The sequence below is a fragment of the Atractosteus spatula genome, chromosome 9 (assembly GCF_055471065.1).
Source record: "Atractosteus spatula isolate fAtrSpa1 chromosome 9, fAtrSpa1.hap1, whole genome shotgun sequence".
Taxonomy (NCBI): Eukaryota; Metazoa; Chordata; class Actinopteri; order Semionotiformes; family Lepisosteidae; genus Atractosteus; species Atractosteus spatula.
Window position 1 is genome coordinate 17565965 of NC_142714.1, and position 13775 is coordinate 17579739.

The following is a 13775-nucleotide window of genomic DNA, read 5'->3' on the forward strand; positions in this document are numbered from 1 at the left end:
AACCTAATAAACGCATATTTCTCAAAATTCAGGAAGCAGGCATGTTGGGAGTGTTGAGAATTGGTTCTTGAATAGAAAACAGATTCACAGATAAGTGAATACTCAGTTTGGGGCGATGTAATAAGTGGAGTATTGCAGGGATCTGTACTAGAACCACTGATCTTTCTAATCAATAGCAATAATCCAGATTCCAGAATAGTTAGTCGACTAGTCAAGTTGTCATATGATACCAAATTAGGTAGAAAATTAAATTGAAAAAGATTAAAGATTAAATTCAAGACTGTGCAAACACCTGGCAAATGATGTTTAACAATTTTGTTTACTACCCTGAATCAGGAATGTACTGTAAGAACACAAGTATAAGAGTGATTCTGTGAATTTTTGTCTTGTAAATATTTTTCTTTTAAATAAATATTAATGTCTTCTAACAACACCATGAAATTTAAAATTTAAATGACAAACCATAAAAGGCATTTTGTTATGACTGTGACATTCACAAAAATAACCATGAATTTAGTAGGGTCCTTTAGTTAAGGCACTGGAGGGCTAGCTCCAGGTTATCTTACAAGACTTACTACACGAGTATAATCAAACACTCCAGTGTGAGATTTGCTAACAGGCATTTTAATTCCACTAAAGACCAGGCTCCATGGCAACAGAGCCCTCTCTTGTCCAGCACCACAACAGTGTAACACATTGCCCACATCCATTAGAGACTCCGTGACTGTGGTCATTTTTATAACCCATTTAAAGACCTATTTTTTTTTGTTTTATTTAGCATTTTAATGTAGAGTTTAGTTCTATTGCTTTCACTTAGTCAATTCAATATGCACTTATTCTCTTTCTTTTTATTTCTGCTTCTATATTTCTGTGTTCTTTTGTGCAGTAATTCGATTTTTGAAGATTGCTTCTAAATAAAACTGTATTATAATTATTATTATCATATTTAATGGATCTTCCCCCAGTACTGTTTAAAAGAACAGAGAAGTTAACCCTGATGTTCTGGGTAAATTCCACTCTGGGTTTGCACAGTCTGGCTTCCCTAAATTCTGCCTTAACTCAATTTAAGTAATTTCCTTCTCCATCTGACCTGCTGTGGACTGTGGCTGAAAAGCTGTGTGTCATCCAGGTGGATGCAGCAATTCAGTCATGGATTAAATGTGGCCCCTTCTTCATGTTAACTTTGGAAAGGTTATAAAATAGACAAACATCTTAATTATTACAGATCTCACAAAAGATATACAGTAAATGCTACTATTGTTACTGAATTACAGAGGACATAAAGTATGTATGGTAACTTTGCTTGTCTAAAAATGGTTTATCTTATCTACAGGATTAGCCATAGGTATTCCCAATATTGAGAAATTTGTTTTAATTTAATGAATGCATTAAATAAACATTGTGCGAAATGCAAGCCTTCTCACAGTGTTTACTTTAAAGCTTTTGACCTTTAACTTCACATCAGTATTTGTTTCAAAGCTGCAAAAAAATTTACATCAGCAATTTACCGTGTGAAAACGATAAGATCTTTCATGTCTACAGAAACAAAGAAGCCTGCTTCTTTTTTCCTGCCCCATTAATGGTGATGCCTAAGAAAAGTATCACTTTTATCACAAAACCTTTTTTTTTCCCCTTTGAACAGCTTCTGCATTTTAAGATTGGGTAAGAAAGAAGCAGGAGTCTGCCACTTAACACCCAGCCAACAAAGTACAAACGATTATTGTAAATGGAATATTTTATTCCATAGCTCAATCATATTATTTATGCTGTGGAATGTCAACATTGAATGTTAACTCATTATAAAACTGAATGTAGTTTATGTAGTATGAAGTTCACTTCATAGTGCCTTTTTTTTGTTTTTGTTCATCACCTGAAGAATACTAATACTAAAAAATGTATGTTCATCTTATAATAGCCATGGCATAAAAGAACATGCTGCATTCAGCTAGAACTAACTCATTTTTCAACTTTATTTTAAGATAAAATACTTCAAATCCAAACCTAAGGCCGAAAAAAAACAGTCCTAATCCAAACCACTATAACGTTATAAGTGCTCCTTCACATGAAATGCATTGGTGAATGGTATAGCCTGCTGAAGTGTGAATATGAAACCTGGTTAAACAGAATTATTAAAATATTATTAAATATTGGATTATTTTCATAATGGGTATGCTTCTTAATTTGTGTTCTAGAACTACAGAATACCAGACTCTTTTGTGAGTCACCAGCACATTTTGAGTTGTTAGATCCAGAGATAAATTTTATTTACCGCTGCATTACAACATCATTTAAATCTTATCAAAGTTTGCCCATGTTCATGAGTCGCAATCCTTTACTTTTAAATTCCTAACCTTACTGCAACTTTCTTCTAGCTCTAAAGCTATACTCAATGCAGATAACTGAAAAATTCTTTTGTAATTATCTGGCATTGCGTTCAACGTGGAGTTTGTATGTTCTCCCCCTGTTCATGTGGGCTCCCTCCCACAGTGCAAAGACATACTGGCAGGTTCAATGGCTTCTGGGAAAACTGCCCTGTGTGTGTGTCTGTCTGTCTGTGTTTGTGTCTGCCCTGCAACAGACTGACATCCCTCCCAGGGTGTATCCTGCCTTGCACCTGTTGCTTTCTGGGATAGGCTCTGGCTCCACCTGCGACCCTGTATTGGACAAAACAGTTAGAAAATGTATGGATGAATGAAGGCCCGTGAAACCTTTTTTAGCTAATGTGTGCACATAATCAGAATACTGCTGCAGCATTTATCTCCTGTAGAGCATTTCATTTGTAACAGAAAAAAAACAATATAATACAGGCTCATACTGCACCTCTGGAACTTTTTGACGTGCGGCAATGAATGATATCTCTGTATACCTTAATGATCCAAGCTCTTCTTCTTGTCAAGACATACTGTGTGCTTTTACACATTTTCAAAAAGGCAAAGTTTATCAGTTGACAACCTCAAATCAGTTAAGGAAGTAAATTTAAGTAACCTAAGGCAGTATGTACATTTCTTACTACTTCCACAAAAAAGGGGAGGAAAGTTAACTGTAAAGTTATCACTTTCTCTAATACTAAACAAATCAGCTAAAGACATGCTTCACTAGCATAAAAAATGATTGCCACAGGACTCATTGCCTGTAATTGTTTCTTGTGTTTGTAATACCCAGAGAAACTATTGCCTTGTTCCATTTGTCCGATTGAGTTAAATCGCTGTTTGCTTAAATCACAAGAAATGTTGATGGAATTAATAGCCTAATCCTAAGTAAATGTTATGATTAGCCAGTTATTTGAACAATCACTGGCAATTATACCTATCAGAATGTTCTATAAGACCTTCACCCACTGAAGTTTAGTGGGAGCAGCTCTGCCATTTCTATTAAAGTGAAAGACTTCTAAAATGCAGCCAATGAAAAGAGTTACCTATTGTAGCTCTATCATCACTTTCAGTCTAAAATGCATGTCCTTGGATACTACATGTGTAGTAAGAGCTACACTCTTGTAACAGTAAGAATCTTTAAAATGGACTCTTCAATATGCCTTTTTTAATTCAATGGAATCTTAAAGACTGTTAGGAGACTTCATTACCTTTAGTGCGAAAACGTAAATGAAAGTCTGGCAGTTAAGGTATGCTGATGTTATACGATATCCAATAGCTTCACAGAGAAGTAAGAAATGCAGTCATGCATAGTCAATTCACATTAAGGGTATTAAAGCATAAAAGCTAAAATAAATCAGCATAGGGAGATCAATAAAAATCAAGAGAGCCAACCAAATGGTTCAGATTCTTCAGAAGAAGGAATGTTTCTACGTAAGATGGCCAGGGCGTTCAAGATATGCATTCAGAAGATTGTTCTTCTACAGTTTAAAGTCACTCTCATGCAAAGAAACTCTTAGAACTATGATAATCAGAAAAATAGAAATGACTTAGAATTCTACACAGCAGGTTTAAAAGAAGACTTGCTTCTTTTGGAAGTTTATCTCTTAAATGTACACAAAACACTGCCCTTTTATTGTTAAAGATGTGCTTTAATTCAAAACCTGTTAAATATTCTCTGGCCAAAAAGAAATGCAGAAAGGCATTTAAAACACAACAAATAAGTACAGGAATCAATACCTCCTCAGTATATTAGGAACAGCTGCCAGTGGTAGGCAGTGTGTTCTTGGTTAGGAAGCAAATGTTAGTCATCACCTTCCCTGTGAAGATCAATTTATAGATCTCAGACACTGAAACTGAAACTAGTGGACAAGTGCAATAGCCTGTTATCTTACCCTCCTGACCAACTCAAATATAGGAAAATCCTAATAGAAAAACTACGAGGCTTGGTAACAAACTTTTCAGGACCTTTTAGAATCCATCTCACATCCGTTCATGCAATCTGCAGAAGTCCAATATGACATTTACTGGGGATTCCTAACATTAAAGAGTGTGTTGAGCAGGTCTATACGTGCTTACAGGTTTACAATCTTGGTTTCACATGGTAAAAACTAATAACATGATGAATTATGTGTCCTTTAAAATACATAAATATTTCATAACCATCAGCGTTTGTTTTAATATTATCTTCCTTAGAATGTAAGTTGACACTGAACTAAACAACAGAAGCTGAGGTATGTATACCTGTCTCTAAGACTTGATAAAATAATGTGTGTTGTGGTAATGCAGAACGAATTAAGCATTTAATATATATGTATAATATCTTAAAGTTATTACAAAAAATGGCAAAGCTCCCCAGACAGACAAAAATGCAATTAACACAAAATGTGGTAAAAAAGGCAAGGAAGGAGTTTTAAAACGCTATTGTTTTGTGAACTTGTAAAGGCTACCCATATGAAATAATTTCCAAAATGTATGTTGAATATATAACAACAGCTTTAACAGTGGAACAGATTTTTTCATAAAAAGGAAATAAAAACAACAAAATACAAAGGGCTGTAAAACTGTGTGAGGCACATAGAGCCACAATACTATAAATCAACATTTCTAGCAAGAGATGACGTATATTTTCAGCAGACACTAAGCATGTTTGTGCCTGTACTTCTGCTCTGAATGTGTAGCATTGCGTAATGTAATGTCTTTCTTTCAGCATTGAGCGGGAATTTGTATGCTTCTGGGAAAGTCACTAGAGCCTAGCCTATGGAATATAGGAAATTCAGAGTGCAGAGACAATGACACAAAGATTAGCAATCATGTTTTGGTTTCTTGGGTTTTTCTCATAGCTTTTAAAGTTCACCTCAAGAAGGATCCAAAAAAGCCCAAACGTTGTGTATCTTTTCAGCATGGAAAAAAACGTTACTTTTTCCTTTGCTCTTAAAGTACACTAAGTAAAAGACTAAAAGCAATAAAACTTAATACACTTAAAAATAAAGTCCAGGTAAAAGATTATACAATCCAAGTAAAAGACTACAAACACTACAGCTTGTATGTATTCATTATAATTGTAAAGTGTATGAAATTGTGCTTTATAGTAAAAACAGCAGAAAACGCATAACAAACCTGTGACCTATCAAATCTCTTGTTCAGGTGAAAACCCTCCCGCCTCACTCTCTAGGTAGACTTTAAAAAAAAGAAAGTTCACCCAATTACTGTAGTTATTTGGCTTGAGGGCGTGTGCACACAATCCCTGTTTTGTATAAGCACTCTACCTGGTCGTCAGAGCTCACTACACTTAAGTGCGTTAGTCGCAGGTGCTGGGTTTTCAAAGTGACTCTTCCTGATTTATTTCGGGGCGCTCTGAATGCTGGGATGTCTAGGATAAAGGGGAAACGGATCTAGGGAGTGATACAGGAAACCAAAAACAGAGACAAGAGAGTTGGATTTAATCAGGGTAACCTGAAAGCCTGGAGACGACGTAAACAAAGCTTTTGTCTGCACATTTCTGTTCCTTGGACTGGTAGGTTGATCTTTCCTTTAACTGACTTTTCATATACTAAATCCAGAACTAGCACCTTCCCTGTCTTGTTTCTTACTCACAGTTGAACAAGCCTGATCATGTTAAAGAGGTGTTTTCATATTTTCAGCTACTACTGTATTTTACCTTCTCTTGTAGTCTGACAGTTTGTGTATGCCTGTTTACGTGTAGGTGCAGGAAGAGACAGATCCCAGAGACACCCATCATAATGTAAGTCTTTTAAAACTAATCATTTTCTTTAAGAAACCTAGAAGTAAGAACTAAAAACTTTCAACTGCCATGTACTCTTCATATTATTACATTATATTCTCTGGAGGTTTTAGCAATGATCTTGGTCCGACAGGAACCTCAACAGGTAAATAACTTATTTAAAAGCCTGAGAAAGCTTCACAGTCACAAACTACTTCTGCTAAGAAAATACAAACTTCACTTTTTCTAGGCAAAACTGCATTCTACCCTATTTGCTGTACATACGTCAGAAGGAATGCTGCTGTGTGAACACTTGCTTTTGACACACCTTTGTGAGGAGATTTGAAAATCACCTCCAGCTATGAAAGCAGCAATAAAATGTTTATAGCCAGACACGGTATATTTACATTATGGTTGAAAAGATTTTATGAGCAAGAGTTTTACATAACCAAATCTTCGTAAAAGATATTGTTCAAGCCATGCTCCATGTTATCGCATAACATGCTGTGAAGTGGACGGTATTAAAACAGCTGCTATAATTTACTTGGAATTAGTCAATACAGTATAAAAAAGTGCAGTTAAAGAAATGCCAAATATCCACCTCTGTATTCCACTTATCGGTTTAACTGTGCCCAACTAGAATCTATCACAGACAACTAGAACCAGTCAAAAACAGGACCAAAACAGTTTGTGTATGTTATAGTTATGTTTTCTAATGCAGTTCAACGGGTTTTAAAAGTTGATCAAAATATACTTCTTAAATTTAAAATACTTTTCCTCACAAGGTAAAAAAAAAGTCTTCTAATGCAATGTCTGTCCATTTTTTTGAAAGGCAACAAACCAGATGTTTAAAATGGGGGAAAACTAAAGCATAATATTTGAGCTTTTTAAGAAGTTTGTGGACCTTTGCTTTTTCATTTGTACTGCATTGTTTTAAACTGTCTTATTCTGACACCTGACAGTAGAACAATACTTAACCTCTGTTTCTGTTTCCAAGGAAGTGACCTTAACATTGCATGCATCAAATTCCTATGACTTGACCAAGTGTAGGTAGGTCGTGTAGCTCACAAATGTGAGGTAAAAGAAAGAGATCTACACACAATTGTTAAGAATTAAATCTAACAACATGGTTTCATGCAACGAATGTTAAATACACAAAACCTATTCTGACATCAACAACTTTCTTCAGCAGTTGATTAAAATAAGATACAATGTAATAGTAGAATGGGTTTGCTAGTTCCTGGATTCCATTATAGTATAACATTCATTTCATATTTTAATTATGTAAGACTAAATTCAATTCAATGTTAGATGTTAAGATGTGGGTTTTACAGTCTTTTACCATAAAATTCATTGCTTTGGCACTGATTTCTTACTGCACTTGTTCCTTGTTAGTTTCAGACATCACACAACTATCTAAACATCTCTTTTTGCAATATTCCCATTTGTTTTCTATTGTCTTAGGCACATCTAGCTCTGACTCAGCAGAGTGTCAACCACAGATTTAGTTCTGTAAATCTCACCCTATGAGTACAAAGATCAAAGCTAAAAACATACCAAATATGTTTGGATTACATGGTCAGGGTTGTACCTAACCACAAATAAGGGGAAGGCACAGAGCTCAGAAGGACTGTTCACTAAACTAACGAACTAACTGTTCGTTTTAGAAAACGTCTAAATCTTTAAATAATTACACCAAAGAGAAATACCACCCATTTATAAGTAATCATAAAGAGTGTAAATAAATTCTGTAGTTTACTTTGCATTAGACTTACCAAAAACATCCAGCACTTCTGAATAATTTCTCAGATTTAGCTGAAAGGGCAACTGTTATTGTACCGTGCAAGTCAGTACAAGCCTTTGATTAGGCAATGGTGTGACGTTAAACCGGTTCCACAGTCATCATTCTGTCACCAGAACAGGTAAGAACACTGAAGCTCTGGCATCGGTCAAAACAGAGCAGGAAACATTATTCGTGAAATGAGTTTTCACTGTCCAAACATTTCAGGCCTTACTGTAGATTCACTGCTCTAATCACTCAGTCCACAGTCAAATGTCCACAGCCTCCATAACAACACTGCTAAATAAAGGTAAAATTAACTAATCTGTGACTCAAAACAAGATTCAACCCCAAATGTTAATGGGGAAATGCAATTACAAACAGGTGCGATCCTGAATCAAGACTGCACACTGATATCTCTTGGATTCTAATTTGCCTTGCAAAATAACTACCTTAGGAAAAATAAAGCTTGAAAATGATTCATCAAATGTTAAAGTGTACAATTAAGGAAGGAAATTCAACACATTGCTATCAAGCTCAATGAAGTGGCATAATATGCTGACCTGGACCATTGTATATATCAGTGTCATGTGCCCTCATTCAGAATTGAGCTTCGAGCATCATAAAATGAACTTTTCACAATGAAAAAAATAACTCCTCTAAACACGGATTGTCACATATCTTCCACATTTAAAATAATTTATTGAAGCAATACAAAGATGACTTTCACACAAGAGTAAAGAAGAAAAAAAACTAAAGTCATTACTGAATTGTTATTGTAGGTAATGAAATAAAATAAAAACTTTCAAATACATAAGATTATCAATAATTTGGCCAATGGTGGTCACAGTTAATATATACTGTATCATACAGTATTTACAAACAATACTTCAGCTGTTATTAAATAAATACGGCAGTAAATGTATTATACCTTGCGTTAAGAAGCTGAAGTAATGTTTCTGTGGAGCACTGCTTCTACAGTATTGTAATTTAAATGTATTCTAATATTGTTTTGACGAACTCCATGCTCTATTTACAAAATGCATATACATTAAAGAAATTAAAAGAATGCGAATAGATAAACTATTCTAACAACTGATGCAATTATCTAGCATTTCTGAAAACTCCCTCCCAGGGTGACTCTTTCTCACCATGCACACTGGATAATCAATGTACCATAACTGCATCTTGAATACAAATCTTGAATGCAGTGCTTTACTTTTTTTACTTTTCTGCAGCAGACTATTTCTCTTTTTGTACTTATTAAGCGCAGATACAACAGCAGCTAAGAACATGGTAGCTCTGCGTCAATGGCCAGATAGCATCAATGAGCCTTTTCCTTTATGGATGTTTTGCATGTGACGCTTTCACAGGCCAGATGCATGGGGCTGGAGACCAGACCGTTCACTTCTGAGAGTCTGCATAAGCAGCATAAGAAATTACAGATCTTTTCAGTCTTTTTCCTACCCCTTCTTCCTTCTCTTATCTGTTTTTTTTATACTAGCCTTTGAAATTGACTGACATCATTTTGGTGATGCACTTTTGTGAATATGGGGTGGGTTACCATCATGAGTGGGTAGGGGAGGGGATTGGGGTCTGGATCTTGCTGTATTATAGTTAGATGTTCCTACTGTCTTTTTTGTAGTAGATTACTAAATGATAAAAATTAACAAAAGAAAAAATGGCAAGGTTTTACTTTCCCCAGTAGGTGACTGAAGGCAAATCTGAATGACTCACATCCGTTTAAAGTTTAACCTATATCCAAATGGAGGCACTCCAATTAGCCCAATATGTTCTTTTATTAACAATGCCATGCTAAATTAGAATAAATTTCACAAACTGCCATTCATTTTTAATGTTGCTTTGAAGCACATGTTTGAATACCACTTTTGGTCCAAATAATGAATAATACTACTAGCCTGGGGTATACGAGCACAGGTGCATTTATTAAACACAGACTGCAGCCATTTGGGTTTTCACCTCAAACTGTAAAAGGTGACCATCGTGCAATAGCCAAGATTTGCATCTGGAGTTGAATGTGAATGCAGTCGTTTTGGAACATTTCTTTTTCAAAAAAGAGATCTCACAAGGTGTGGAATAAAAACTGTCAATGAGTAACTGTTATTTTTTGAAGTCTTACCAACAGTGCAGCTTCACTGTGTATTTTCCTGCTTTTGTGTTTGCTCTCAACTCCTTTGAAACAATTCCAGTCTGAGCAAATCTGCAAAAATGTTAGCACTTTATTTTTAATAGGCAAATGAAGAAAATAATTCCCATTGCTGCACGCTCGCAAAATTCCAGGTAAAACCTATTTAAAATAATCTTGCCTCTCTTCCTGTTTCCCCAAGAACAGCTGCCAAGGAGCAATGGAACTGGAGTTGTAATTGGAGACCTCCTTGACAATTGCAGCCTCCAAACTGTCTGCCGGCACCACAGCCTTGACCCAGAATGCCGCTCAAGTCCTCGTTGCACCTTAAATCCCCATCACCCCGCTGGAGTAAGAAGCAGAAGAGGAAGGAGGTGCTCTCGGTGAACATGATCAGCCTGCCCCTGGGCGACTTCCGTCACCTCTCCCACATCGGAAGTGGGGGAAGCGGGGACACTTTCGGAGACCTCTCCTTCCTCAACAGGGGCCACAGCCTCCTCCTCAAGAGCTCCCAGAGTGAGCAGAACCTCCTGCTGGCCTGTGCCCCCCCACCCAAGCCCCCTCGGCTCAACCCAGAGGAGGACCGGTCTCGGGAGAGTACAGCCTGGGGGGACAGCTACACCAGCCACAGACGACAGATCTCCAGCTCCCTGCCTTTGCTGGACAGCGAAGAGCTGGACAATCTTCAGCCTGAGGACCACAGCGACACCACAGACAAGCACAGCTTTAGCTCAGGGAGAGACACGGAGACAACACTGTCCTTTGAAGAGGACCCTCTGCCAGTGGAAGAGGAACCTGCCTTCTCTCTAAATCTTGACCTGGGTCCTTCAATTCTGGATGATGTTCTTCAAGTAATGGAAAAACATCAGTGAAACTTAATAGATAAATTAACAGGGGTATTAGGGCAGTAAAAAATATTAAATCTCAAACAAATAAGCAAATGCAGGAAGAATGAACATTATAAGAATATATTTAAGGATCATAATGCATAAAGGAAAACAGATCATTCACTTAAGAATTTTATACAAGGTACCTGAAATGCAGATATAGGTACCTTTACCACAGAATGTAGATTGAATGATTGAATCCAATGAACTGCTTGTATTACAGTTCATTTCCACTGATATTCAGCAAGCATTTCACAGACGTATCTTATAAAACACAAGCTAGAAGATACAAGTGGGAAAACCAGTCACTTCTTTACCCAAAGGGCTGTTAAGAGTATCACAGTAATGCGGCGAAAGATGGCTTCTTTCAAGAAATGGCTGGACAGGACTCCCAGATTAATTAGCTTCTGACTACCAATCGGGCCCAATGGGCTGAATGGTCTTCTCTCATTCGTAATCTTTCTTAGGTTTTAAAATTCAGACACCTACTTTTGAGAGAATGTAGTGCAGACATTACACAATCGGGAACTGGAATTACTGTATGTATTGACTTACTCATATTGTATTACAAGAAAAAGCATCACTTTACATCACGTTACTGGACAGAAGTGCAGCTTCATTTTGTAAAAAAGGAAATCTTTTGTTCAGCTGGAAATTAGTCTGCACTCTGTTCCAAGAGCAATGGAGACTCAATAAGTTACTTTGTAAATATTCACACTTCGTCTGTTCTTTCCTCAGGCACAAATATCTGTCAAGTACAACAGTTCCATAAGTGCAGAGTTTTTAAAATGAAGTACTCTGAAAAAGAAAAAGCTACTCAATAATAGCAGCTGTATCATAGGTATAATCCATATGTTTCCATTAGTTTCTAGAGAATTGTAGTGCTTAAAGTTTATCTGCCCACAACAATGCTGTTGAATACAGCTTGTTTGACTAGAACCAGGCAGGAGTGCACTTCATTATCTTGTCACTGTCTGGGTGTGTGAGCCGTATGAATGCAGTCCAAGTACAAAGCTATTGACAAAGAGCCCACATATGGCATGCTTAACGTCACTGACATTGGACTCATTGGAATGGACTCTGAATGAATAAGCTGCTTACTGGGTTCAATGAATCACCGATTTTAGATGCTCAGGAGGACAATTTAAAGTCTAGCATTTACTGGACATGTACAAAACATAAAAATGGTGTTTAGGATTTTTAAACTTCTTTTAAAGCTATATATACAGTATTTCAAACAGGAATGCTTGGAGTTTAGGAATGAAATAACTGGAAAAGTCTATGCAGAAGTTTTCTAATCCCAGGTACCATGTATTTATGGTTAGACACACATTGTTATAGAAATATGGGTAAGGGTTTTATGTTTTTTATATTTAAAAAAATATATATTTTTAAACAAAAAGTTTACAGAATGTTTTTGAAGCAAAAAATTATAGTCAAACATTCTCATATAACAGAAGTTAGTGCCATTCATAATTATCCTGAAAATTGAAGCATTCTCCTTTCCTACCACCTAAGGTCTTTATTTTTGCACCATATAGATTCTTCTAAGGACACCAAACTATGAGGTACAACTACACAACTCAGCAGTTTAAAAGCCAACAAAAACTTCGTGCACAAACATGAAAATATCCAAAGCTTTGAAGAGCACATTCAAGTTGATCGTGGCTGGCTCTGTGGTCTTCTATCTTATCCCGTACTCCCAATCCCTGTACTAGCAGCGTGCAAACAGTTACAATTCTGACAACAAAAACAAAACAGGAACAGTACTTCCTGAGCCACAAGAACATTGAGAGCAGCTGTCTCCCATCATACACGTATGATAATTAAGTCCCCCTAGAAGTCCTGTCAAAGTGTGATAGTTCCTGAAATAAATGTTTTTTTGTTTCATCAGAGTCATATGTGTATTATTCCTACAGAAAATACGGGTAATTTACTCACAATGGATTAAATACTGTACGCAAAGATTATAGATCAGGCTGGTTTGGGAGAACCCCAAAATGGGAGGTTTTATAGATCACTCTAAATCACTCATTTTTAAAGATTGGAAACATCGTCAATTTTTGATCAACTAAGGACATGTGTTCAATTAAGGAAACTCTCATCCTTGAGGATATCCTTACATCAAATTATCTGTGTATTCATTTTAAATATGTAATAAATCATCTGCTATCAATAACTAAATTCCTCTAAGTCTTTTGAAAACGGCAACTTAATGGTGAAGCATGAAACTGGGGTGAACTGGGCTGGAGATGCGTTTACCTTCAAAATTGTTAGAAATTATTCAGGGTTTACTGGCCTTCAGAAATATTACATACAGTAGGCATATACACTGTACACACATATACGAAGATGCAATGGGATTATATAGTATAACTCTAATGCTCAATTAATCTCTTAACCTATTATGGGCTGTACTGAATACATGACGGGATATTAAGCCTGATGCCAAAATGAATGATCTTTCACCCATCCCAAACAAAGTTCACATCACTAACAAAATCATTATGGAACCTCAGAACTCAGTGAGTTAAAGAAGAATTTGTGCAATTTGCCATTTGGACAAAAATAATGAGCAGAATTTTTTAGCTCTATTTGGGGGGTTCCAACTATTTAATCTAAAAGGGGAGCTCTTTTACTTCTCCAACCAACGTTTTTTAAGCAGTCTTTTCACTTCAAGGTTACACTTGCCCACATCTGCCGTTGTGCCTTAATAGTCAAAAGGCAATACAAGTCGATTGTGTGAAACTCTACTTATAGACCTCAATGCCTGTTCACATCTTTAAAACATTTATATGCAATTTAAGAACTGAGGTAAAATGCAAGTTAGCAAATCATCCTCAGAGATACTTTTTTACTAGCTTCATGG

The 13775-nt window shown here is 36.3% G+C and overlaps 2 protein-coding genes across 4 annotated transcripts in view; one reads left to right on the forward strand and one right to left on the reverse strand.

The window, feature by feature from the left end:
• The window catches only part of dnajc17 (DnaJ heat shock protein family (Hsp40) member C17), an 86154-nt gene that overhangs the window by 10115 nt on the left and 62264 nt on the right, over window positions 1–13775 (reverse strand). The gene's annotated exons all lie outside the window — the stretch shown is intronic.
• LOC148828322 (cdc42 effector protein 2) lies at window positions 5632–12796 on the forward strand. Of its 2 annotated transcripts, none has more exons than XM_088925978.1 (3): window positions 5632–5886; window positions 6076–6114; window positions 10222–12796. In XM_088925978.1, exon 3 carries the CDS (start codon window positions 10322–10324, stop codon window positions 10889–10891), a length of 570 nt encoding a protein of 189 aa, XP_088782104.1. In that variant the 5' UTR covers window positions 5632–5886; window positions 6076–6114; window positions 10222–10321; the 3' UTR covers window positions 10892–12796. The 2 variants fall into 2 exon arrangements, with proteins under 2 accessions (XP_088782104.1, XP_088782105.1); XM_088925979.1 differs by having other exon boundaries at window positions 10227–12796.